The sequence below is a fragment of the Salmo trutta genome, chromosome 17, assembly GCF_901001165.1.
Source record: "Salmo trutta chromosome 17, fSalTru1.1, whole genome shotgun sequence".
Taxonomy (NCBI): domain Eukaryota; kingdom Metazoa; phylum Chordata; class Actinopteri; order Salmoniformes; family Salmonidae; genus Salmo; species Salmo trutta.
In genome coordinates this window covers 43,119,150-43,146,996 of record NC_042973.1, presented here as the reverse complement: position 1 = coordinate 43,146,996, position 27,847 = coordinate 43,119,150, and the positions used below count along the sequence as shown (strand labels likewise).

At 43.2% G+C, this 27,847-nt stretch overlaps 2 protein-coding genes across 5 annotated transcripts in view; both read left to right on the top strand.

The window, feature by feature from the left end:
• LOC115152232 (dual specificity tyrosine-phosphorylation-regulated kinase 4) overlaps positions 1-14,095 on the top strand; it is a 34,715-nt gene extending 20,620 nt beyond the window's left edge. For 2 of the 4 annotated variants that reach the window (XM_029696872.1, XM_029696874.1), the window contains 12 exons: positions 4,409-4,483; positions 6,403-6,552; positions 6,982-7,296; positions 7,931-8,067; positions 8,671-8,811; positions 10,324-10,462; positions 10,640-10,721; positions 10,869-11,041; positions 11,176-11,236; positions 11,566-11,695; positions 11,825-12,006; positions 12,138-14,095. In XM_029696872.1, coding sequence (XP_029552732.1) covers positions 4,409-4,483; positions 6,403-6,552; positions 6,982-7,296; positions 7,931-8,067; positions 8,671-8,811; positions 10,324-10,462; positions 10,640-10,721; positions 10,869-11,041; positions 11,176-11,236; positions 11,566-11,695; positions 11,825-12,006; positions 12,138-12,406 — 1,854 coding nt within the window. In that variant the 3' untranslated portion in view covers positions 12,407-14,095. The remainder of the gene's footprint in view (positions 1-4,408; positions 4,484-6,402; positions 6,553-6,981; positions 7,297-7,930; positions 8,068-8,670; positions 8,812-10,323; positions 10,463-10,639; positions 10,722-10,868; positions 11,042-11,175; positions 11,237-11,565; positions 11,696-11,824; positions 12,007-12,137) is intronic. The other 2 variants (XM_029696873.1, XM_029696875.1) reach the window with 1 other exon arrangement.
• Positions 14,096-22,430: 8,335 nt separating this feature from the next.
• On the top strand, positions 22,431-27,105 carry LOC115152231 (NADH dehydrogenase [ubiquinone] 1 alpha subcomplex subunit 9, mitochondrial). The gene is made up of 11 exons (XM_029696871.1): positions 22,431-22,514; positions 23,990-24,160; positions 24,383-24,480; positions 24,631-24,722; positions 25,011-25,152; positions 25,337-25,439; positions 25,773-25,843; positions 25,915-25,991; positions 26,348-26,443; positions 26,654-26,720; positions 26,817-27,105. The coding sequence occupies exons 1-11, from the start codon at positions 22,460-22,462 to the stop codon at positions 26,985-26,987; spliced, it is 1,143 nt and encodes a 380-aa protein (XP_029552731.1). The 5' UTR covers positions 22,431-22,459; the 3' UTR covers positions 26,988-27,105.
• The last annotated feature ends 742 nt before the right edge of the window (positions 27,106-27,847 follow it).

Here is a 27,847-nt window from a genome sequence, read left to right as displayed (position 1 = left end):
TCTTGCTGCTGGTGATTTTCTGATCCACCTCTACGCAGATGACACCATTCTGTATACTTCTTGCCCTTCTTTGGACACTGTGTTAACTAACCTCCAGACGAGCTCCAATGCCATACAACTCTCCTTCCGTGGCCTCCAACTGCTCTTAAATGCAAGTAAAACTAAATGCATGCTCTTCAACCGATCGCTGCCCGCACATGCCCGCCTGTCCAGCATCACTTCACTGGATGGTTCTGACTTAGAATATGTGGACAACTACAAATACCTAGGTGTCTGGTTAGACTGTAAACTCTCCTTCCAAACCCACATTAAGCATCTCCAATCCAAAATTAAATCTAGAATCGGCTTCCTATTTTGAAACAAAGCATCCTTCACTCATGCTGCCAAACATACCCTCGTAAAACTGACTATCCTACCGATCCTCGACTTCGGCGATGTCATTTACAAAATAGCCTCCAACACTCTACTCAACAAATTGGATGCAGTCTATCACAGTGCCATCCGTTTTGTCACCAAAGCCCCATTTACTACCCACCACTACGACCTGTACAGTCTCGTTGGCTGGCCCTCGCTTCATACTTGTCGCCAAACCCACTAGCTCCAGATCATCTACAAGTCTTTGCTAGGTAAAGCCCCGCCTTATCTCAGTTCACTGGTCACCATAGCAGCACCCACCCGCAGCACGCGCTCCAGCAGGTATATTTCACAGGTCACCCCCAAAGCCAATTCCCCATACTGTATTTATTTATTTTGCTCCTTTGTACCCCAGTAACTCTACTTGTACATTCATCTTCTGCACATCTATCACTCCAGTGTTTAATTGCTATATCGTAATTACCTCGCCACTATGGCTTATTTATTGCCTTACCTTCCTTAACTTACCTCATTTGCACACACTGTATATAGACTTTTTTTCTACTGTATTATTGACTGTACTGTATGTTTGTTTATTCCATGTGTAACTCTGTGTTGTTGTATTTGTTGAACTGCTTTGCTTTATCTTGGCCAGGTCGCAGTTGTAAATGAGAACTTGTTCTCAGCTAGCCTACCTGGTTAAATAAAGGTGAAATTAAAAAAATAAACTGAAGAACTCAGTGACTTTCAACATGGCGCAGTCATAGGATGCCACCTTTCCAACAAGTCAGTTCGCCCTGCTAAAGCTGCCCCGGTCAACTGTAAGTACTGTTATTGTGAAGTGGAAACATCTAGGAGCAACAACGGCTCAGCCGCAAAGTGGTAGGCCACACGAGCTCACAGAACGGGACCTTTGAGTGCTGTAGTGCGTAGCGCATAAAAATCATGTGTCCTCGGTTGCAACACTCACTACGGAGTTTCAAACTGCCTCTGGAAGCACAATAACTGTTTGCCTGGAGCTTATGAAATGGGTTTCCATGGCCGAGCAGCCACACACAAGCCTAAGATTGCCATGTGCAATGCCAAGTGTCGGCTGGAGTGATGTAAAGCTCGCCGCCATTGGACTCTGCAGCAGTGAAAACGTGTTCTCTGGAGAGATTAATCCCGCTTCACCATCTGGCAGTCCGACGGACAAATCTGGGTTTGGCGGATGCCAGGAGAACACTACCTTCCCCAATGCATAGTGCCAACTGTAAAGTTAGGTGGAAGAGTAATAATGGTCTGGGGCTGTTTTTCATGGTTTTCTAGGCCCCATGATTTTGGAATGAGATGTTCAACGAGCAGGTGTCCACATACTTTCGGTCATGTAGTGTATTTGGAATACTGTGATCCCTTTCAAGGACCTTTCCAGTATCCAGTGAGATGTGCACTGCAACTAGTGAATGGGATAGCTTTGTTGTTGCTCTGGGCAACATTTTTTTGTTGTTGCTCAGACCAACTGACCCACCTAGACCAGTGGAGGCTCCCCAGCGGTGGAAGGGGAGGACCATCCTCCTCAGTGAATTTATAAAATGTTTAATTGTAAAACATTTAAAAAGTTATCCTTTTTTATAATTGATTAAAACACACTATTTTGCAAAGGTCTACGGTAGCCTCAACAGCACTCTTTAGGGTAGCACCATGGTGTAGCCGGAGGACAGCTAGCTTCCGTCCTCCTCTGGTTACATTGACTTCACTACAAAACCTAGGAGGCTCATGGTTCTCACCCCCTTTCATAGATTTACACAGTAATTATGACAACATCTATAAGATGTCCTCCAGCCTATCAGAGTTCTTGCAGCATGAACTGACATGTTGTCCTCTCAATCAAAGGATCAGAGAATGAATCTAGTACTGAAAGCATAAACTACAGCTAGCTAGCACTGCAATGTATAACATGAGGCGAGTAGTTGACTCAAAGAGAGAGAAAGACAATAGTTTAACAGTTTTGAACAAATTAATTTCTTCCAAACTGGAGGAAAAGCAAGAGAGAAATGGAGAGTGCGTAATTTTTTTTCAATTTCACTTACTTAGCTAGCAAATGTAGCTAGCTAGTTTAGCCCACTGAAACACCCTTCTCAAAGTAACAGAGGGATGCTATTTTAGCTAGCTGGCTATGACTTTCCAACACAACACTGGAACTCTTCCAAATCAAGGTAAGCTTTTGGTATCACTAATATATTATGTGCACCTACGTTGTAAAATTTCATTCATAGGCTAGGTTGTAGCAACCTCATGATGGGTATAGGGAAAATTAGAGTATCATATAGTAGCCTAAACCCAGAGAAAAAGTTACTTCAGTTATCAGATACTGGACTGTTTGTAATACGACAGTAGGCCTATATAAGACAAATCATTGCACACAGACGTATTGCCTGCTTGGAATGCTCCTTTGCTTATGTAGCCTACACATCCATCTCGAAAAGTGCCCCTCCTTCATGTAGTATGTGACTTGTTCGTATAGTATATGTCTGCGGAGTGCCCATTTCAAATGGAGGAGCTGTTTTGTTAGATTGTATCTGCTGACAGTAGGCGGCAGATAACCTAGCGGTTAGAGTGTTGGGTCAGTAACCAAAAGGTTGCTAGTTCGAATCCTCTACCCAACAAGGGGAAAAATCTGTCTATGTGCCCTTGGGCAAGTCACTTACAATAATTGCTCCAGGGTCACCATTGATAATGGCAGACCCTGACTGTGATCCCACTCTCTGAGGTTGTCTCAGCTGCAGGGGGAGTTGGGATATGCAACAACAACAAAAAACATTTACAATACACACTTGTACATGTGTGAAATAGCATAAATAAAAGCACCTGCCAAAAAATAATAATTATTACTACAGTAAAGTTTAGTGCCCTACCACCTCCCAGGGGGCAGCCAAGGTTGTGCAGTCAAGGTTGTGTTATGTGTACATCCTGCATTAATATTTGAATATGTGTTTGCTGCCTTGAACTCAGATTCCAAACAGCCAATGGTGTGGGCACTGTTGTCCTACTACTCTAAATCCACCCAAAATACCATGCCATATCCTTTTATACATGGCCCTGGGTATGTATGCATGGGAATCAAAATACTGTCATATTCTCGCAAAGGAACCCAACTGGGTCAGTAAGAATATTGAGCGTATGGATGGAAGAGATATCTGTTTAGTGAACTCGTGAAAAAGTATAGTGTTACTGTAGGTCTAGGTCAAGTTCAATCATAAATCTGCTCTGCTACCAAAGTACCCAGCCAACCGTTGCCCATGCCCTCTCAGGCTCTCTGAGTTTAGTTTAGGTTTTAGTCCGCCCATACGGTGTCTCTCAGTCTCTCAACACACTATTAGTTGACATGCTCCCCTCTGGTTAATGTGGCAGTTGCACCAGAACTAATAGAATCGCAGAGGCTCATATATAGCCTGGCACCAGACTGAATTGTGCTTTGTGAAATGAAGTCAACGATCAGTAGCCCTCTGCTCTCCTCTCCATTACCATCATCATCACCACATCCATATACCCTTCATGGAACATCAGAGCCTATCCTCCAGTAAAGGAATGCAGGTTGTGGAAAAACGGAGTGATAAAGAGACCATTGTTACTGTGGTAGCGACTTGCATAAAATACTCTAATTTCAGGGAGTGTGCATCATCTTTGCTTCCCTGGTAATAATCCTACTTCACTGCCCACTGGCTGTTTATATCTGTGGGACCCACCGCTGTGCCGGGACTGAAAGTCCCACCAGCAACAACCAGGCTGTTTATTCTCATTCACAGAGATGCTTTGAAGTTAATCAGTTTTGGTTACAAAAAAATATGTCATTTATAATTCAAAAAAAATTGTAATTTATAATTCAGATAAATGACCTCAATGACTTGTTATGAGTCATATTGAATCTATTTAACAAAACTGAATCTGATTTTAGAGAGATTCCCTTGGCAATGCTGTATCCATCGCCGCCCCCTCACTGACTTAAAGAGGTATATAGAAGCGAGTTTTGTGTGTAAATGTAATGTTAAGTCAAGTCTCCCATATTCCTCCACAGTCTTCAAAACCAGAGGCCTTCCCCCACTCACACAGACTCCAGACCCAACAGGCAACCAACAGGCCCTATTTACAGGTGAGACTTTACTCACAGGCGACCCCTGACCTGCGGAGCATTTGAGCCCCTGCAGACCCACTCTTTCAATCCTGTATCTTTCTGTCTGTGCGATGCCCTCCCCTTTCACTCCACCAGAACTCATTACCCTAGCTAGGTCATGCTACTGGAGGGCACTGGAGTACACGGAATATATGGAGCAACTATCTCGTAACCACTCCCAAGGGGTAAAATCATGGTGCTGCTCACTGTCAGACCTGGATGTGTTTAAGAACACAGAGTAGTAGTCTAGTCAGCTTGAATCCAGTTGTGCATAAGCATGATACTGTATTTGCATCCATGTGCTTCTTATGGCAGGTGCTTGGACCTATATTTAGCCTTTGTCTCTATGCGTCATGACCAAGTTGGCAGCTACTGCAGCAGCCTGTGCCTCTATGTGTCATGACCAAGTTGGCAGCTACTGCAGCAGCCTGTGTCTCTCTGCGTCATGACCAAGTTGGCAGCTACTGCAGCAGCCTGTGCCTCTATGTGTCATGACCAAGTTGGCAGCTTCTGCAGCAGCCTGTGTCTCTGTGCGTCATGACCAAGTTGGCAGCTACTGCAGGAGCCTGTGTCTCTATCCGTCATGACCAAGTTGGCAGCTACTGCAGGAGCCTGTGTCTCTATGCGTCATGACCAAGTTGGCAGCTTCTGCAGCAGCCTGTGTCTCTATGCGCCATGACCAAGTTGGCAGCTACTGCAGCAGCCTGTGTCTCTATGCGTCATGACCAACATGCGTCATGACCAAGTTGGCAGCTACTGCAGCAGCCTGTGTCTCTATCCGTTATGACCAAGTTGGCAGCTAATGCAGGAGCCTGTGTCTCTATCCGTCATGACCAAGTTGGCAGCTACTGTAGGAGCCTGTGTCTCTATCCGTCATGACCAAGTTGGCAGCTACTGCAGCAGCCTGTGTCTCTATGCGCCATGACCAAGTTGGCAGCTACTGCAGCAGCCTGTGTCTCTATGCGCCATGACCAAGTTGGCAGCTACTGCAGCAGCCTGTGTCTCTATGCGTCATGACCAAGTTGGCAGCTACTGCAGCAGCCTGTGTCTCTATGCGTCATGACCAAGTTGGCAGCTACTGCAGCAGCCTGTGCACGTGCGATTAAATATCACCGCTATGTATAGATTAGGGTGCACTTTTCAACCTGTTGTTTTGGGCTGCTGTGCTTGCTGTAACCAAAGCAAAGGGATATATAACTACCGGTTCCAATTTACAATAACTGTCTATAATAACATCAATGTATTTACATTATTTATACAGGCTGATACAGTCATTACCGTGTAGGAAGTCATTAAATATGTTACTGGCATGCATCATTTTTATGATTTTCTGAATAAACTCATGATCCCTGCCCTTGTTGCAGTCTAGGTTAGAGGTCTCCTTTCCCCATCATTAGCTTGGCTATGCCTGCAAGGCAGCCAGTGACACATGTAAACCTGCTCCTACAGCAAGCAGGATGTCAGCTAGAGAAAGGCCTGCTCCAGTTCAGCTCCCACACAGCAGCAGATAGTGCTGACGCGGTCTGTCAGGGCCCAGTCTCCGATGTTTTGTCCCCGACTCACTCTCACCCTGCTCAGTAATTCCACCCTACACCCTGGGGGTCCTGGTTACCTGAGCCACCACATTTAGAATGGCCAGAGCAGATCTCTCCCTCTATCCCTCCCTTTATTTTTGCTCCAACTCCCTCTCCCTTCTCCAAACCTTGGCCATAGAGTATGTGATCACATAGTCTCTTCCCACAGCCGCTGTAATTCTGACACCACTGGGGTTAGAGCGCCATGAGTCTGGCAAGCAAGACTAGTTACGACGATACAATTGGTTTTTACACTTTTACTGTTTTCATCTGCATGTTTTTAAAAAAACGTCCTTTATTTGAACCCTTTTCTCTCTCCTGTAGAAGTTTAACTCGGAGGGGACCTTGCCCCATCTGGAGCCCCCGGTGATACAGGTGGTTGTCAGCAATGCCAAACTCCACCACCAGCAGTCCGATAGCATCCTGCCCCACATCGCCAACAAGGGGGTGCAGAGCAACTACCAGACACACCAGGTGAGGCTACATTTCACACTGTGTCACACTATACTGTTGTCCTCCAACAGTAGATCACTTGACTCCAGTTGTCAATTGTAAATGCACATGTAAATAATAAGTCCTTGATAGTTTATACACCTTCAGATGAGCCCCAGGAGGAACAGCTCATAACAAATGAGCAAATGGAATGGCATCAAACACATGGAAACCTTGTGTTTGATGTATTTGATACCATTCCACTGATTCCGCTCCAGCCGTTACCACGAGATCGTTCTCCCCAATTAAGGTGCCACCAGCCTCCTGTGCTCTGAGCTGTATCTGACATGTGTCGCTCCCAGCAATGTAAAAGGAAGTGAGACCTGTTTCGTCAGGGTTAGGCTAAGTGATAGTGCCAAAGTGTTGTGAGAACAGATCAGCTGACCTCTTCTGTCCTTTTGTGATTGGCAGGATGAGAGATCAAAGCCCTCCTCCCAGTTCCCCATGCGGTTCGGCTCCTCCGTGGAGAACCTGTCTGACTCCATCACCACCAAGGGCCTCAGCAACAAGCTGGAGGATAAGAAGCTTTATGAGGGACAGAGGCTGCCCATGTCTCCCACAGAGGCACTGAGGCACTTCCAGGGGCGTCTGACAGAGTTTGAGCAGGAGGAGATCATGGACTACTCAGAGATCTGGTTCCTGGGTCTGGAGACCAAGAAGATTGAGGGCTCTCACGGGATTCCTCAGAACGCAGGCTACGACGACGAGCACGGCAGCTACAACAAGGTAAAGTTTCATCAAGGATTTGAACACACGTTTCTCATAAGCATGTGTTTAATTTCTATGATTGTGCTTTGCTTTTTGTGTACTGATGTGAATATTGATGTGTATATTGATGTGTACAGTATATTGATGTGTTTGATGTCTATTGATGTATATACAGGGCCCATATGTGAAAGAGACCTTGGTCTCAGCATGACTCCCTGTCAAAATAAAGGTTAAATAAAAAATGTATAAATATTATTGTGGCTCCTTAAGGTGAGAAGTAGGAGGGTTTTTGTTTATTTGCAAGACATTATGCTGTGAGCTCTCTCTCAACTTTAAGGTAAACTTCTTTGAAATGACGTTAAGGCACAAGAACAGCAGTCCAATGCAGTCCAATGCAGTCTAATGCAGTCCAATGCAGTCCAATGCACTGTGAGGATTGTTTAGACTCATGACCAGAGCTAGTGTTTGGCACTGGAAGTAGTAGGGGAAATGTTCCTTATGTAGTCATTACAAACAACCATCATTAAAGGATGTCATTGTACTGTATCACCAGCTACTAATTAAGTACATGCAATATGAAGCTCATACCATACACACAGCACACAGCACACCAAAAACGTCCGATTGAATGTTCTGTCTGTCCCGTATCCAGGTTTTACACGACCACATTGGCTTCCGCTTTGAGGTGTTGGAGGTAATCGGGAAGGGATCCTTTGGACAGGTGCTGAAATGTCTGGACCACAAGACCCAAGAACTGGTTGCCATCAAGGTCATTCGCAACAAGAAAAGGTAGAAACAAAACATTTAGCTTTTGAATGTGCATCCAGTGCTCAAAGACTCTGAAACTGATCTTCTTGTGTGAGGTCATTAAACATGGACCTCTTCGTGACCTTTTCATGGGGAGGTCCAAAGGAGTCTCCTCGGTATTGCTTTACTAGTCCTCTCTCAGGTGATCCAAAGCTCTGTGTGTCAATGGAAGTCCCCCTTCTCCTCTTTGACTTTGACTGATGCAGATGTCGTCAGTGCTTACTGCCCTTCAATAATGCAGAAAACAAAATAGGCGCCTAACGCCTCAGGGCTGCCTTGGTCTCGCCACTGTGGCCTTGTCTCGAACAAAGCCCTCTCTCAAAAATCCTGTTTCTCCTGGGAGAGGAGAGGAGCTTTTCCCTTCTTTACAGCTGTCGTAATTTCTCACATCAAAGGACATTAAAACTGGAATTGAAAAATATTACCGTAGCTAAAAGATTTTCCATGGTCACTGCAAAACTAAAGCTTGTCAGTCAAAAATCTGTCACTGTGATTCATATTATATTATTTTTGTTAGGCTTTCATACTGTTTTGAATGGTTAAATCCAGAATGGAGATATGACCTGACTAACTCTTGGACTTCAGGTTTCATCACCAGGCCCTAGTGGAACTCAAGATCCTGGATGCTGTGAGGAGGAAAGACAGGGAAAACTGCCACAATGTCATCCATATGAAGGAATACTTCTACTTCCGCAACCATCTCTGCATCTCCTTCGAGCTTCTAGGGTGTGTAGTGTGTATAACACTATTATAAGACAACTGGAATTAGGCTGTGATTAAAGCAATCACACACACCAGGGTTGGGGTCAATTCCAATGGAAGGCAGTCAATTCAGAAAATAAACTTGAAATGCAATTCAACATTTTAATAAAGGAGCATCTCTTTGCAGTGACTTATCAATAGTCTGAGAAGTAGAAGATATTTATTTCAAATGTTTTCCATTTTTGAATTTGAAATGAAAATCACTTCTTGAATTGACCCCAGCCCTGACACGCACACATGCGCAAATACAATCAAAATAGTCCCGGTAGTAGATAAATGAAATCCTGAATAATGAATGTGTTACTCAAAGGTATTCGAGGTTGGGCACCTCTCCCGAGGCACAACAACCAGACTTAAGCCGTGAACTCCCCTATCACATACACAGCTCGCTTATCACTAGTCATTCCATGTGCTACACTACTTGAGCAAAGTGAGCTTCCCACCTAGAACAATCTGCCTCAAACAACCTAGCCTTAGGTTCCCTCGGAGACAAGATAGTCTTCTGGGTCATTCCACCAATTGAGTACCTTTTGAGTAGTGTAATTATTTAAAAAGGAATAGTTTAACCATTTAAAAACAAGAGTTCAGTTCACGTCAACAGGGTTTGACCTTAAAATGAGAGAGGTTTTTATTTGACCTTAAAATTAATCACTAAATCACGTGAAATAAATAGTAATCTTCAGAAATTACATTGGCAAAGCAACAAAATAACGAGGGCTTTACTTTGATGGTGAAAACTTGGAGAAATGTTGGGGTTAAGTGGGTGGGTTAAAATCTTCCTAGAAGGCACAGAGGGACATGTCAAAATGCAGAATTTTGCCACTTTAGTAAGCCTTTATTCATATAAAAAAACAGATGTATTGAATTTTTCCATGTGGTCTATATTTAAGGGCACTTCATTTAATATATCAGGCTTTAATATTTGTGCACCATTTCAACCTAAAATATCTAAGGGACTAATTTAGTGGAACAACCCTTCTATACCAGTCTGGCTGACCTTTAGTAGACGTCGTAGACTGCCATCTTGCCCTGTCTTCCGTTTCCGTCACCCAATCCCTTAGTTAATGCCCTATCTCTATCCTCTGCCTGCTCGGGGTGTGAAGGCTCCGGTTACACTGACCAGAGAAGTTTGTGCTTCACATAAGTACTGAAATATACCAGGAATATCTCTCTTCTTAAGTCTCTCTTCTTAAAACTAAGACATTCTAGAATGTTCAGTAATCTGATATAGCATGTTCACTTGCGTTTCTATATCTGATTACTAAACTGCACGGTCCTGCTAGATTCGACAGCGCCATGGCATGAAAAAAAAAACACTGTGAAGTGCTGCCCTCTAGAGGACTAATAAACTAACGTTTGAGACCGAGTGCAAGTCTGGGAAAAAGAGAAAGAAGCGAGACTGAGACTAGTGGCACAAAGCTGTGTTTATCATTCTACTAGTTCTTTAAATGATTGTGTCTTTGTGTCTTCTTATAGAGTCAACCTTTATGAGCTGATCAAGAAGAACAATTTCCAGGGCTTCAGTCTGGCCTTGATTCGTCGTTTCACCCACTCCCTGCTCAAGTGCCTGCAGATGCTGCATAAGGAGAAGATCATTCACTGTGACCTCAAACCGGTACGTTTCCTCAGACATACTGTATCGGCTCTGCATAGAGGAATAACACAAATAATATTTGGCTGATAAGTCAGACATGCTAATGCACAGTACCAGTGCTCTATAAAGAAAATGAAATGGGCTGCACTTTGATTGGTTACTTGGAAAATGAACATTGCTTCTCTTTTTTCACAAAAGGAAAACATCCTTCTGTCTCAGAAAGGACAAGGAAATATCAAGGTGGTGGACTTTGGGTCCAGCTGTTATGAGCAGCAGAGAGGTGAGTGTCTCACCTGATTTAAATACCTGTTACACTTGGTATAAGTCTGATATTTAAAGCTCCAAAGCCACCGCACTCATATACAGTAGCCAAATTTGAACATGAACACTGTTCTCTCCCTCTTCTTCTCCTTGCCTGCCATTGTAGTCTACACCTACATCCAGAGTCGTTTCTACCGCTCCCCAGAGGTGATCCTGGGCCACCCCTACAGTATGGCCATCGACATGTGGAGCCTGGGCTGCATCATGGCTGAGCTCTACACCGGCTTCCCGCTCTTCCCTGGGGAGAGCGAGGTGGAGCAGATCGCCTGCATCATGGAGGTACACAACCAACCACCTGCAGACATACAGCCTCAGACCTCAGCGCTAGCCAATTGGACTATCTGGTGTTGGATGTTTTTAGCAATCCATTTATCCATCACCATTCAAGGGCATTCTGTTATTTTATTTCTTAGGTATTCGGAATGCCTCCCAATGATTTTGTGCAGACAGCATCCAGGAAAAGATTGTTTTTCGGTAAGAACTTTCTGTTGGTTTGTACAGTAAAAATGTTTATTTCGCTCGGATATATAAGGTAGGCTGCGTTTAGATAGGCGGCCTAATTCTGATATTTTTTCCACATCACATCAGATCTTTTCAAATCTGATTGGTAAAAAACCCAATTAGTGAGAAAAAAAATCTGAATTGAGCTGCCTGTCTAAACGCAGCCGTATGAACGTATACAATGCAAGCAATAAAACATTTTAAAGGATTATGTCTAGGATTAATCAGATGAATCTCTGGGTTGTGTTTGAAGCATGAGGTTTGGTAAGTCTCTAACTGGCGTGTTTGATGACTTGTTGCAGACTCCAAAGGAAACCCCAGAAACATCACAAACAGCAAAGGGAAGAAGAGGCGACCCAATTCCAAAGACCTGGCCAGTGTGTTGAAAACCAATGATCCTCTGTACCTGGACTTCCTTCGACGCTGCCTCATGTATGTCATCACCAACACACTAGAAATCTAGCATTCAGCACAGGCTTATTAAGCTATGGTGACACCGATTTCTGGTCGTTTGCTCCATCTTCTCCACCCACACTCACTGTGTATTTCTGTGCTATCTAGGTGGGATCCAACCAAGCGTATGACACCAGATGAGGCGATGCAACATGAGTGGATCCAGGAGGCCCGTCTCAACAAGCTCAGGCCCAAAACACGACCCATGATGAGGAAGCCCAGTGAAAGCATGAGCAGCACAGAAAACAACTACAAGGCCACTTACCGCAAAATAGTCACGAACAGGACAGGTAAGACCAGGCCTCTCGCTTGCTTTTTTTTTCTCTAAAATCAATCTTCACAATGTGTCAGATCAATTTATGGATTAAACCACATCATTTTGTATGTGTGAAACACCATGTCCTCCCATTTTACATTGCAGCTGAGAAGATCGGGTCCGATAGCAACAACAAGCTGAAGAGGGACCTCTCCGCCAAGGCAGGGGGCAAGATGGTGACCGCTGAGCGACTACGTCCCATTGGAGCGTCAGCAGAGGAGCAGTTGTGTGAGGGCGTGGCCAAGGTCAACAGGGACACCAATCACGAGGCGAGCGAGGAGAGGCCCGTGCACATCATCATCAAACCTCAGCTAGATGTGGGCACCGACGGAGAGTGCCAGGAGTCGTCCCAGTGTCTGCCCCCTATCATGTAGCAGCACTAGGCGTTATGGACTTTAACATCATCAAAGAGGCACAGTGGATAATGAATACTGTGGTCATGTCTAGAGGATCTCCCGTTTTGTAATATTCCTGTGGTCTATGACACACATTCAATACGTTTAATAAAGTCACCTCAGCTCAGGGTTTCCCAAACTCAGGACCCTAACAGGAACACGTTTTGGTTTTCAGATGATCAAAGCTTGATGATTAGCTGATTCATTGAATCAGCTGTGTAGTGCTAGGGGGAAAAACCAAAGCGTGCACCCCATGGGGTCCCGAGGACCAAGTTTGGGAAATCCTGCATTGTCTACTGGTCATGGAGGAGAGCAAATATTGATAGTTTGGCAAGCTACCAATCCTGACTGAAACAAAGGTTATTGTTGAATATAAAAGAGGCTCAGAGACAGGATCAGTTGAAGTTACAAATGCGGAATACCCTGGACGCACGACAGCGTTACGCTTTTGTTATGTGACCCCTTTGTATCCAAGACCACAATCCTCAGTCCCACCTAGTGGTACCTTTTGTACATTTACTTCTTACAATGTATTATTTCTATTTTAGGTTCATCTTTTACCACTGTACTTTCTGTGTAGATATTCCAAACCAAAGCCGCGGTGTTGTGCAATATTTTGCATGGCTTAAACAAAACAAAAACATCTTCCTTTAAAGGGTTTTATGTTCAACAAAATGGCTATTCGTTTCTGAAGGAGCGTGTGCAATAAAGGCTGAGACATTTTTGTCACTACTGATCTTTCAGCTCAGTTGTGCCCTGGAAGAAAAAATGTGCTATTCAAACCTTTATGACCGGCATCTTTATTAGATTGAATAATAAGATTGGCACGATATTACATTATTATCATGGTGATTATGAGGATGATTATGAGGATTGTTTATGTACATTTATCCAGGCATAGAGGGTACGTTTGTAATGGCATGTTTTCCCTGTACATACCTGCTGTGATGGTTGATATATGTAATGCAGAAAATAATGTATGGAGTATGTTACAGCTTATTGTAAAGTGTAGACAAGGTTTTACTTGTATTATCTATGTATGGAAAAAAAACATTTTGTACTCGATTATGTTTGTGTTTGGAATTGTTTTTACTATTAGACAGAGACAATCCTATTAATAGTTTGTGCCTTGCAGTATTAGAATCCTTGCACTTTACCTCTGTATTTATCTCGCCCACCAGCCGGCTGCTCTCTCTGTTGAGATGCCAGCAATTCGAGCCTGGGGACCAGGTTACCTCTGTATGTACCTGGGATAAAGACTAAGATTCTACATGTAAAAGTAATCAGATGAGAATGATGTGATTATTGATATTGCTTGCCAGGAAATATTCAGCTAGGGAGTAGCATAATTTTGTGTTATCCCATGGCAGTCTATAAGTCAATGTAATGGCAAAGAATAGAACATATAAAAAATAATTGTATTGGTGACATATCTTTGTAGCTGTAAGGCCAGAGTACAGTGTTTTGTAAAATGTATGCTGTGATTTCACTTGCATCTGATAAATGAACTAGCTACACAAGCATACAGGGAGTCACCATAATCTGTCTGTATCTCAATAGTATATACACAAATAAAGATTGAAGAGTAACAGGATTGAACAAGAATATAAGTGGAAAGTGAGTAATTTCTATTTTTATTGGGAAATAAAATAGTTGCTTCAACTTGTATGCCTCAGTCTTTGATCTTAATTATTCACACACAAATAACAACCAAACTGCAGGTCTTGTATAATTAGAAGACTATGCCATGTAAACCCAGTCCATTACATATAATCATATGCTAGTTGAATTGCAGAGAAATAATAGCGTAATTGTTGACTAAAGCGCCCGTGCCTCGTGCGCGAGCGTTTCAAAATAAATGTACTCGTACACTGAACAAAAATATAAACATAACATGAAATTACTCACTTTCCACTCATATTCTTGTTCAATCCTGTTACTCTTCAATCTTTATTTGTGTGACTAAGTGTCACAGTCCCATGTTGCATGAGCTGAAATAAAACATCCCAGAAATGTTCCATACGCATAAAAAGCTTATTTCTCTCAAATGTGCATAAATGTGTTTTTTTATTTATTTTATTTCTGTACTTCACCTTTATTTAACCAGGTAGGCTAGTTGAGAACAAGTTCTCATTTGCAACTGCGACCTGGCCAAGATAAAGCAAAGCAGTTCGACACATACAACAACACAGAGTTACACATGGAGTAAAACAAACATACAATCAATAATATAGTAGAAAAATCTATATACAGCATGTGCAAATGAGGTAAGGCAATAAATAGGCCATGGTGGCGAAGTAATTACAATATAGCTGTCACGTTCGTCGTATGGTGTGGACCAAAACGCAGCAGGAATGTAAGTGCTCATCTTCTTTATTTATAAAGAAACGTGATACAAAACACTTAAACAAAACAACAACGAAAAAACAGTCTCGTAAGGACAAAATGACTATACAGAGAAACAACTACCCACAAATCCCATGACAAAAACACCTCTATTAAATAGGACCTTCAATTAGAGGCAACGAGGAACAGCTGTCTCCAATTGAAGGTCAACCCAATAAACTATGCATAGAAATAGAACAAATAGAACGAACATAGAAATACACTAACAAGAACATAAACCAAAACACCCCGAAACACCCTAAACAAACACCCCCTGCCACGCCCTGACCAAACTATAATAACAAACAACCCCTTTTACTGGTCAGGACGTGACAATAGCAATTAAACACTGGAATAGTAGGGTGTGCAGAAGATGCATGTGCAAGTAGAGATACTGGGGTGCAAAGGAGCAAGATAAATAAATAAATACAGTATGGGGATGAGGTAGTGGGGGAGGTAAGAGTCTCCAGCTTCAGAGATTTTTGCAGTTCGTTCCAGTCATTGGCAGCAGAGAACTGGAAGGAGAGGTGGCCAAAGGAAGAATTGGCTTTGGGGGTGACCAGTGAGATATACCTGCTGGAGCGCGTGCTACGGGTGGGTGCTGCTATGGTGACCAGTGAGCTGAGATAAGGCGGGGCTTTACCTAGCAGAGACTTGTAGATGACCTGGAGCCAGTGGGTTTGGCGACGAGTATGAAACGAGGGCCAGCCAACGAGAGCATACAGGTGGCAGTGGTGGGTAGAATATGGGGCTTTGGTGACAAAATGGATGGCACTGTGATTGGCACTGCATCCAATTTGTTGAGTAGTGTCGGAGGCTATTTTGTAAATTACATCGCCGAAGTCGAGGATCGGTAGGATAGTCAGTTTTACGAGGGTATGTTTGGCAGCATGAGTATTCTAGATTTAATTTTGGATTGGAGATGTTTAATGTGAGTCTGGAAGGAGAGTTTACAGTCTAACCAGACACCTAGGTATTTGTAGTTGTCCACATATTCTAAGTCAGAACCGTCCAGAGTAGTGATGCTGGATGGGCGGGCAGGTGCAAGCAGCGAACGGTTAAAGAACATGCATTTAGTTTTACTTGCATTTAAGAGCAGTTGGAGGCCACGGAAGGAGAGTTGTATGGCATTGAAGCTCATATGGAGGTTAGTTAACACAGTGTCCAAAGAAGGGCCAGAGGTATACAGAATGGTGTCATCTGCGTAGAGGTGGATCAAAGAATCACCAGCAGCGAGAGCGACATCATTGATGTATACAGAGAAGAGAGTCGGCCCGAGAATTTAACCCTGTGGCACCCCCATAGAGACTGCCAGAGGTCCGGACAACAGGCCCTCCGATTTGACATACTGAACTCTATCTGAGAAGTAGTTGGTGAACCAAGCGAGGCAATCATTTGAGAAACCAAGGCTGTTGAGTCTGCCAATAAGAATGTTGTGATTGACAGTGTCGAAAGCCTTAGCCAGGTCGATGAATACGGCTGCACAGTAAGGTCTCTTATCGATGGCGGTAATGATATCGTTTAGGACCTTGAGCGTGGCTGAGGTGCACCCATGACCAGCTCTGAAACCAGATTGCATAGCGGAGAAGGTACGGTGAGATTCGAAGTGGTGGGTAATCTGTTTGTTAACTTGGCTTTCAAAGACCTTACAAAGGCAGGGTAGAATAGTCTGTAGGTCTGTAGCAGTCTGGGTCTAGAGTGTCTCACCCTTTGAAAAGGGGGATGACCGCGGCAGCTTTCCAATCTATGGGAATCTCAGACGATACGAAAAAGAGGTTGAACAGGCTAGTAATAGGGGTTGCAACAATTTCGGCAGATCATTTTAGAAAGAGAGGGTCCAGACTGTCTAGCCCGGCTGATTTGTAGGGGTCCAGATTTTGTAGCTCTTTCAGAACATCACCTATCTGGATTTGGGTGAAGGAGAAATGGGGGAGGTTTGGGCGAGTTGCTATGGGGAGCGCAGGGCTGTTGACTGGGGTAGGGGTAGCCAGGTGGAAAGCATGGCCAGCCGTAGAAAAATGCTTATTGCAATTCTCAATTATTGTGGACTTATCGGTAGTGACAGTGTTTCCTAGCCTCAGTGCAGTGGGCAGCTGGGAGGAGATGCTTTTATTCTCAATGGACTTTACAGTGTCCCAGAACTTTTTTGAGTTTATACTACAGGATGCAAATTTCTAGCTAGCCTTAGTTTCCTAACTGCCTGGGTATATTGGTTCCAAACTTCACCAAAAAGTAGCATATCACGGGGGCTATTCGATGCTAATGCAGAATGCCATCGGATGTTTTTGTGCTGGTTAAGGGCAGACAGGTCTGGAGTGAACCAAGGGCTATATCTATTCCTGGTTCTAATTTTCTTTGAATGGAGCATGCTTATTTAAGATGGTGAGGAAGGCACTTTTAAAGAATAACCAGGCATCCTCTAATGACGGGATGAGGTCAAGGGTTTACAGGGTTTACATCCCTATTAGTGAGCATTTCTCCGTTGAATCCATCCACCTGACAGGTGTGGCATATCAAGAAGCTGATCAAACAGCATGATCATTACACAGGTGCACCTTGTGCTGGGGGACAATAAAGGCCACTCTAAAATGTGCAGTATTGTCACACAAAACAATGCCACAGATGTCTCAAGTCTTGAGGGAGCGTGCAATTGGCATGCGGACTGAGGCCCATTGTGAGGCCCATTTCGAGGCCCATTTCTTTTAAGGTATCTGTGACCAACAAATGCATATCTGTATTCCCAGTCATGTGAAATCCATATATTAGAGCCTAACAAATTTATTTCAATTGACTGATTTCGTCATATATAAACTGTAACTCAGAAAAATCTTTGAACTTGTTGCATTATGCGTTTATGCGTTTAACGAGCGTCTGTGTAGCCAGGCACCAGAACTTGTTCTATTTCAGATGCTTGACGAGCTGCAAGTCCCGCCTCTCCCATCTACTCATTGGTTGTTTACGGGCATATACCCACGTGGGTGATTGAAAGATGAACACGTTTTGACATTGAGAAAGCTTACGATACCATATGGAGGGAAGGGTTGTTGGTCAAGTTGAGTACATTAGACATTGGGGGATGTCTGTATAACTGTATCATGGACTTCCTGTTCGATCAGGTCATGCGGTTGAGGATGGGGTCAGAATTGTCAATGTGGTTTGAAGTGGACAATGGTACTCCTCAGGGAAGTGTGGTTAGTCAAGTGTTGTACACCTTGATGATAGATGACATTTTTAAGGAGGTGGGATAGGGAGTGGGTATGGCCTTGTATGCTGATGATGGGGCTGTATGGAAGAGAGGTGGGAATGTGAAATATGTGATGAGGAAGATGCAAGAATCTGTGGGAGTTGTGGAAGATTTGTCTCTAACATGGGGGTTTAGGATGTCTGTGGCCAAGTCCTGCTTTATGGTGTTTTCAAGGAGGAAAGTTAAAGATGTTAGGCAGCAAATATACAGCCAGGATATAGGCAGGGTGTCTGAGTTTAAGTATTTAGGTATGTGGTTTGATGAGAGGCTTACGTGGAAGAGACATGTTGAGTATATTGAAATTAAGTGTAGGAAGGTGCTGAACCCCATGAGGGCAGTGGCAGGATATGATTGGAGGTCAGATAGACAAACACTGTTGTATATGTATCAGGCATTGATCAGGTCATCTTTGGATTATGGGTGCTTTGTATATGGATCCACAGCCAAAACGGTACTACAGCGCCTGGATAGGATACAGTCAAGGGCCCTGAGATTGTGTGTGGGTGCCTTCAGGACGACACCTGCTGAGGCATTGCAGGTGGATAGTGGGGAACTGCCACTGAGGACAAGGAAAGACAAACTTGCATTAGTGTACTGGGCGAGGTTGAAAGGGAGTTCAGAAGGACATCCTGTGGTAAGGGCAGCTGGGGAATGCTGGGAGCGAGGAGTGGGTAAGCAGAGGGCGTATGGGTGGACAATTGGGCAGAAAGTGGTAGAATATGGAACTGGGGAGAGAGAGAGAGAGAGAGATAGGGCCGACAATTGCATTAGGGAACGTTCCTCCGTGTCTGTTTCCCAAAACCAAGTGTAGATGTGGATATGATTGAGGGCAGTAGAGAACGAGGTGAGGAGGTGAGACGGGGTGTGGAGAGATATATAGATAATCGATTTAATTTGTTTTTAAGGATATATACAGATTGTTCAAAGGATCCGGTCAGTGGTAGGGTGGGTCCAGGGGTGTATATCCCAGATTTCAATGTTAGAGTAGGTAAGAGGTGGAAGCAGGTCTGTGTGATGAGTGTTTACTGGAGGAAACGGTGGAGCATATGTTGATATTTTGTGAACTGCATGACATAGATAGGGAGAGATTGTATGAAAGGGTTCGACAGACTGGATGGGGTTGGGGTTTGGGTAGTGTAGTGGGGGGGGGGAGGAGAGAGAAGTGGTGTCTAGGGCTCTATTTCCCTTTCTTAAAGGAACAGGACTAATGAAGAGAATTTAATGTAGGTAGGCAGTGACTGGCCTCACACTCCAGTACAATAGATGGCGGTGTATTTCCCTTAAAAGGTGGATGTGATCCGCCAACCCAATCTCAAACAAGAAGAAGATGAATGTGGTCCACACTTTAGTCCAGTTGGTGGCTGTAATGCACTTTAAAGTTGGTTGCCAACCTCCATATAAAATCAACAGAAGAAGAACGAACGAGGCGAGAATAATCAAAGAAAACTAAAAACTATCTAGGTTTCCCCTTTTATCTATGGATTAATTGTCGGAGTAGAGAACACACGATTTCGTTTTAATCAAAATGGGTCAAAATCCTTCAAAGAGCCAGCAAAAAAAAGACCATATCCATTTCAGGTAAAATAACCCAATGTTTATCTCCCAGGACAAATTAGCTAACAGCAGCATGCTAGCTAAATGTCCATGAAAGTTTCATATGTGTTTTGACCTCCCCAAATTAATATAGTTCCCAGTTGGTTTTGGTATTTTAACCTGGGTGTCATGAATTTAACCTGGTATTTTAACCTGGGTGTCACCCATGAGACAGCCAATAGGGAGGAGGTCAGAGAACTGGCAGTGTGGTGCCAGAAAAACAACCTCTCCCTCAATGTGAAAATTGGAAAATTCTAAACAAGAGTGCCAAGTCTAGGACCAAAAGGCTCCTTAACAGCTTCTATCCCCAAGCCATAAGACTGCTGAACAATTAATCAAATGGCCACCCGGACTATTTACATTGACCCCCCCAATTAGCTTTTACACTGCTGCTACTCACTGTTTATTATCTATGCATAGTCACTTCACCCCTACCTACATGTACAAATTACCTCTAACCTGTACCCCTGCACATTGACTCGGTACTGGTACCCCCTGTATATAGCCTCGTTATTGTTATGTTATTGTGTTACTTTTTATTATTTTTTTTACTTTAGTTTATTTGGTAAATATTTTCTTCTTGAACTGCGCTGTTGGTTAAGGGCTTATATGTAAGTAAGCATTTCACGGTAAGGTCTACACTTGTTGTATTCGGCGCAAGTGACAAATAGAGTTTGATTTGATTTAAAGTATTTTTACTTAAGTACTTTACACTACTGCAACATGGAACTCTATTCAACATCAAGTAAGTCATGCAAGCAGTAAGTCAGATAAAAATACACCTTATGGAACAGCGGAGACTGTGCAGCGATACACACATACACAGACGCACATACACATTCACATGGATTTTGTGTTGTAGAGTAGTGGCCTGCCTGAGCGCACACACTTAAAGGAAAATTCTACCCCAAAACTATATTTTGGTATTTGTTTCATTAGTCTATTGTTGACATAGTCCCAGAATGTTTTGATTGTTAGCCATCAAGATATGTAACTTTCAAAATACAGAAATATAACGTTTAAATTGTTGGCAGCAGCTAATGAGAATTCATAATAGATACAACAGGCAATGCGTCCCAAAGGGCACCCTATTCACTATAACTTTCCCCTCTATAATGCGCGATTTTTGACCTGAGCCTGGTCAGCTGGAAAGACGGCTTTTCATAAAGACGTCATGGTAAGTAATGGAATGCAAGTTTCTGTCTGTGTGGGGTCAGTGACTTGAGGGGGAGATAGAACCAGTGGAGGAAACAACAGGCTAGTAGCTGTCCAAGAGCCTCAGGCCACACCTGTTTGACCTCGCTGTGATACTGTTAGCATTCTTATGTTACTTTTCTTAGTATGTCCTGTTTATGTCTTTTTTAAATTAAGAAACACCATTTATTTCAGTCTCTAGTTGAGGAAAATAAATCGTTTTGTTCTGGTCACAAGATAATACTAATAAATGTGATTTGATTTGATAAATGCGGTAAACAGCGCCACACTTAGGCAGAAAACGGAATGTTCTATTCTCAGCCAGGACCATCTTTCAATGAAACACAATTAAATTATATCTCTATTTGAGCAAATGTAGGTAGTTTTGTCGTGATCACAACAAAATTCCAATAATTCCGGTAAAGAACCCCAACAGTCAGACAGACAAATCTGAATGTTCTATCATAAAGTGAGAACAATTAGTTTCCCTGACTCATATGGCTTCTGCTTAGAAATACTATATGAGTAAATTAATAGATTACATTTACTGCTATAAAACTGTCTCCATTATAATGGCATAATTTACACAGAGTCACCGCGGACTTTATTGGGGAAAGGCGTTCCATGGTCTGTTTTGTCAACGAGCTCAATGTATTCCAAAGACTTGTGGTAACCAGATGATCCCAATAATTTAGGTAGCCTAGTAAGCGATGCCCCTTCTGGTATGTCCTTTTGCGAACTGTCTGGGACTCGTTGTTGTTTCCCTGTTTACTAATCAACATATATTTTACTTATTAAATCAAAGACGAATTTAACTGCAACATACTGGTCTCAAATATATTAGCAAAACTAGGCTACACAGAACCATGGTGAACCCACTGTAAAATGAGAGGCTTTTCATCATTAAAACGTATACCAGTCCTTAGACTTAGATTGTGTGTATTAGGTATTTGTTGTGGAATTTTTAGATAATACTTGTTAGATATTGCTGCACTGTCGGAACTAGAAGTACAAGCATTTCGCTACACCCGCAATAACATCTGCTAAACACGTATATGTGACCAATACAATTTGATTTGATTTGACGTGAACGTGCCTAGCTCTGCCCACTGGGGCGTGGCTTACAGAGCGCTCTCTAAAAGAAGCGCTCGTATCGATTCCACCGGATCAAGTTATATCATCATCACACCGGTTTGGTCACCATAATAACACTGCACTGCAAGCGCAAAAATATATTATAAGATCAGTAAGAATGCCTGATGATCAATCTTTTTTATTGAATGTATTAATATTACACCATATTTGACGATAGGTTGATTTCCATAGCATTAGGAATTGGAATACTAGTAATTTAATAGGATCACTATGATAATTTCCATCTTCAGCCCCTGGCTGGCTGGTAACGTTTCAAAAACAGTGATTACATTATAGCAAATTACCGACAGTTACATTGTCAACACGTTAATTATACAATGCTCAAACAAACATAAAACAAGGTACCTATACAAACAAGATGCATACCTACATGCAGAAATCCATTAACTCCACGCAAAACGCAGATTAGAATTTTTCGGTTGATTTGTTTTTGACCGGTCTGTCATACCGTAGCAAGAAACATGGCGGCTGCTGTGCTCGTTAGCCGTCCTGCGAGTGTCCTTCCCAGGTTTTCTAGTGAGTAACACCAAAACATGCAATTTTAGATGATAGAAATGCACTGATAGCTGCACTGTTGCGAGAAAGTGGGAACAATCATGTTTAGCCTGAACACAATTGTTTTTAAGCGACATTGCAACCTTCTGTGACCCTGTTTGTGCTATGACCTAGCTAAGTTAGCGAGCCGGTTAGCTAGCTAACTCTTGCCGACGAATACGACTAACTAGGTAGCGATCTAGTTTCTAGCACCATGTCATATGCAAACCAGTAAAAAGCTAGTCATGAGGCAGTCATGACCAATTTATAAAGTTATTTGCATCACTTTCACTGATATTAACACCACGGCCAAACAGCTAGTTATCTCCCAATTTCCCCATTTAGTTAGCCAGTTAGCTAACGTTACCTAGCTAGTTCGTCTAGACAGACCGTGGTTGTCAATATGCATGCCAGGTTATGTCTGCTGTTTACTGTGGTACCTATTTAGTGGATCTTCGTTGTATCCCAGTGACCAATACTAAGGTTAGTTAAAAGTAGCTTTGGGACACAACATCGGGAGTCTGTGTATTGGTTGGGCTCCCTGAGTTGTGTATCATATTCCTGTTGAGTTAGACAGCGGGCTGCCATTAAACCACGCACTTCACGCAAGACTTCCTACCACAAAATCTACCACTGTCTACACAGCAGGAATATGGTTCATTTTGGACAAAAGTTGGATTCAGAATTTTATTTGATAGCAAGGGTCACATTTCACTTAACATCTGGTAAATAGAGTTCCTAGAGATTATACATAAGCCTTTGTTGACAGGATTTTTTTGGGGGGTGTAGCCGGCTATATTCTGGTAGGGTTGTTTTCTGTCGCCACCCACCAGAAGGATTCACAACTCAGGGAGTCCAACAAATAATACAGACTCCTGATGTTGTGTCCCAAAAGTGGTTAAAAGATCTGTTTGTGGCCTCCTGAGAAGCGCAGCAGTCTAAGGCACTACATCGCAGTGCTTGAGGCTACAAATCCTGGTTCAATCCCAGGCTGTGTCACAGCCCAGTGTCGTCCGGGTTAGGGGAGGGATTGGCCGGCCGGGATTTCATTGTCCCATCGCGCTCTAGTGACTCCCTATGGCGGGCCGGGTGCCTGCACGCTGACTGCGGTCGCCAGCTGGACGGTGTTTCCTCTGACACATTGGTATGGCTGGCTTCCGGGTTAAGCGAGCAGTATGTCAAGAAGCAGTGCGGCTTGGCAGGGTCGTGTTTCGGAGGACGCATGGCTCTCGACCTTCGCCTCTTCCGAGTCCGTAGGGGAGTTGCAGCAATGGGACAAGACTAACTACCAATTGGATATCACGAAATTGGGGAGGAAAAAAAGGCGTAAAAAAAATGTAATAAAGATCTGTTTGATCTCATGCAACATCGCTAACTAGGCCTATGTTTTTGGTTGGTTGACAATTTCTGATTTGGGCAATTTGACTACAGCGTCCTCTGCACTGCTCCCCCTGCAGGTTCCTGCTCCCCTGTGGTGCTGTCAGCCATCCCTTTGACAGTCCAGCAGAGGAAGGTCCACCATGCTGTCATCCCCAGAGGGAAAGGGGGGCGCTCCTCCTCCAGTGGGGTAGCAGCCACAGTCTTCGGAGCCACTGGCTTCCTGGGCAGATATGTTGTCAACCGCCTGGGTAAGTTTCACCATCATCTGTCCCAAAGGCTTCACATGATTACCTTTCAAATGACATAGCAGCTCCTTGGTCTTCTTTTACTTATGTTTCTATGTGATTGTGAGGGATGCCTTCATTTGTTTGGTAATGTGCTAATCCTTTTTGGATACACTGTAGTGACTGCATACAAGGGTTTCCTATGGAGCAGTTATGTGTTTGTTGACCTGTCTGGTGGTTTTGCAGGTCGTATGGGTTCTCAGATTGTGGTTCCTCACCGGTGTGACCAGTATGACCTCATGTACCTCAGGCCCATGGGGGATCTCGGCCAGATCATCTTTATGGTGAGAGAAATACTATTTATCAGGTGTGACGTCTCAAACCATTTCATTTTGAAGTCCCTTCATCTCGTCATCTGTTAGCTAAGTGTTGTTTTTTCTCATGCCAAGTTATGCCACGCCTCATATGTTCCCCTCCATCTTACTTTATTTCAGGAGTGGGATGCCAGGAACAAGGATTCTATCAGAGAAGCGTTGGCGCACTCCAATGTGGTTATCAACTTGGTGGGACGAGAGTGGGAGACGAAGTATGGCCCAACTGACTAAACACAGAACATATTTTAGAGAAATGCATTGTTCCTAAAAAGAACCCACTGGTGGTTAACTTTCACATAAAGAGTTGCTCCATCACTCCATCAATATATGAATCTCCCTACTTTTAACTACACCAGTGAGGCTTGACTTACTCCTTATTGGAGCAAAGGATCTCAACAGTGCTTCCACCATTGGGTACACTTATTTTACAGCTTTCTGGAAAATGTTTGATGTACTTGGCTGTACTCAGTGTTCTGTTCTCCCTCTTTCTGTGTATAAAGGAACTATCCCTTTGAGGACACCTATGTGAGCATCCCTCAGCAGATTGCCAAGGCCACCAGGGAGGCAGGCATCACAAAGCTGATCCACGTATCTCACCTCAACGCTGACATCCGCAGCCCCTCCAAATACCTTAGGAACAAGGTACTGATCAATGCAGGGCACGGTTGAACTCTTTCAGGGTCAACATATTTCATTTTAGGTTCAAAAATAATTTATTTGCCTGATATGCGTAACAATTATGAAAATTCAGATGGGTGAAAATCGGTAGCGCTTCACATTTGGTTTAATATGTCAAGATGAAGTCATGTGTGATGTTACCTTGCAGGCAGTAGGTGAGATGGCTGTGAGAGAAGAATTCCCTGATGCCATCATCATGAAGCCCGCTGAGATGTTTGGAAGGGAAGACAGATTCTTCAACCATTTTGCCAGTGAGTTAACAGAGCATAGAGTTAATTTCAGTGTAAACAGTTAAAGTGAAATGATGTTTTATTTGTGACTTGTCAGAATGCTAAGCAGACAGTGTCAATATTTGTGAGATCATGTTAGCATAATTACACAGCCTTCATTGACTGTAGAGGACTGACAACTGTGGAGAGAGCTGTTTGTTGCATGGTTGAACACTTGAATTTGCAGTGTGGCAAAAATAAAGATTTGTTTAAGATGATCTAACAGCTCCAATTGGTCTTGATGAAATGCTATTATCGTTTAAAACAGGATGAGTTCTCGGTCATTGTTTTGAATTTGTCCCCCCCCTTGCACAGACATGCGTTGGTTTGGGAGTGCCGTGCCTCTCATCTCCATGGGAAAGAAGACCGTGAAGCAGCCTGTTCATGTGAGTGTGCCTGTCCTCATGATGTCAGCCCTGTGTACTCAACAGACTCACTCTGCTTCTGCTCTTCTCAGGTGGTGGATGTGGCAAAGGCTATCATCAACGCCATCAAAGACCCCGATGCTAATGGCAAGACATATGCACTAGTCGGGTAAGGACTTGATATGGGCTTGACTTTTGTCTGTTTTGTTAGGGATGTGTCAATTGCATTAATCAGTTCAGGAAATGAAGTAACATTCAATCCATTAACTAGAAACTGTTCATTTTCAATGAATATAAGGTAAACCTAGTATTGTTCATCTCATTGATGAGTTGCTCTTTGTGTGCCATTGGTTTGTATCTTGTTCTCATCCAGGGTATGGGACTTTTCTTGAATCTAAAATAAAATAGATTGAAATTGCCATTGCACATTCTCACACATGCAGTACATTATTTTTAAAAGGTCAGTAGCAACCAACCTGTTTGTCAGCCATTTGGTTAGATTTGTTTTGTTTTTCCATCACACAGACCTAACCGTTATCTCCTTCATGATCTGGTGGAGTATGTATATGCTGTGGCACACAGGCCCTTTGTGCCCTACCCACTCCCACGCCCTCTCTATCAGTGAGTATGCACCCACTGCTGGTTCTGCATGGTAACCTCAATTAGTCTCAGAAGAAAATGTACTGTATAGGCTGTCTGATAAAGAGTTGTGCCAAGCTGTTAATTAGTTTAGTTGATGTGGCAAGGAACAAGGAAGCTTGGTTGGTTTGTTTAAATATAATCCTTTCAGATATTGTGATAAAAATGTCTTACCTTTGTCTCTGGTTTCAGTCTTGTTGCAAGTTTCTTTGCAATGAACCCATTCGAGCCTTGGACAACTCCTGACAAAGTAGATCGGGTAAGAGAAATCAACATGAACAGCCTTGTAAAGCTTATTTTATTTTACACTGTCTAATGATGGATTTGTGTGATGACATGAATATGTTTGTTCTAGTTCCACACCACAGATATGAAGTATCCAGGGCTTCCTGGCTTGGAGGACCTGGGCATCGTCCCTGCTTCCGTAGAGCAGAAAGCCATTGAGGTCCTGCGTCGCCACCGCCGCTTCCGCTTCCTGGAGGCTGAGCTGGCCGATACCAAGCCGGCCAAGACGGTTAACTATTGAGTAGCTTGTCTATCAGCCCAGCACCACCACTATAGCCACAGGCTGATCCTCCTATACAACTGTGCTGTTTTCTTTTACAAATATTCTGTACATAAATAAACATGATAGTCTAAAACTATTTTGTCATGACTGTTTTTAGTCTTTAATGGATTCCATGGATCCAATAAAAATTACTTTCATTGTGTAGGAAAAAACACTGTCACCCCACTTTAGCTGAGCGGTAGAAAAGTTCTCTATAAGCCAATATGTATCCCATGTACAGTATATTGCATTGGGGGCTATGGAGGGAGTGTAGAACAAAGTGCTGCTGGATATGTAGGACACTCCCCTTCCAAAACTAACTGTATTTGGTTAGTAGAGACCCTACTGAGTATTTCTCACCCCATTTTAGCTGAGACAGAAAAGTTATCTTCAAGCCTATGTGTATCCAACGTAATCAAATAAACAAAATGGTCACATGCGCCAAATAGAACAGGTTTAGACTTAACCGTGAAATGCTTACTTATGAGCCCTTTCCCAAAAATGCAGAGTTAAAAAGTAAGAAAAATTTGCTGAAAAGGAAATAGTAAGACAAAACAAGGCTATATACAAGGAGTACAGTGTCAAGTCAATGTGCAGGGGTACGAGGTAATACAGTATGTACATGTAGGTAGGGGTAACAGTGACCAGGCAATTAGAATGTATTAACAGTAGCAGCAGCATGTGTATTGGAGTGTCAGTAGAGTGCAGAGAGTGTGCATAGAGCCAGTTCCCCAAAAATATTGCATTGGGGGCAGAGTGAAAAGCCAGCAGCAGGCTGGCCCCTTAAACTAAACATATTTGCTTAGTCGAGACCCTACTGAGTATTTTAAACCCAACTT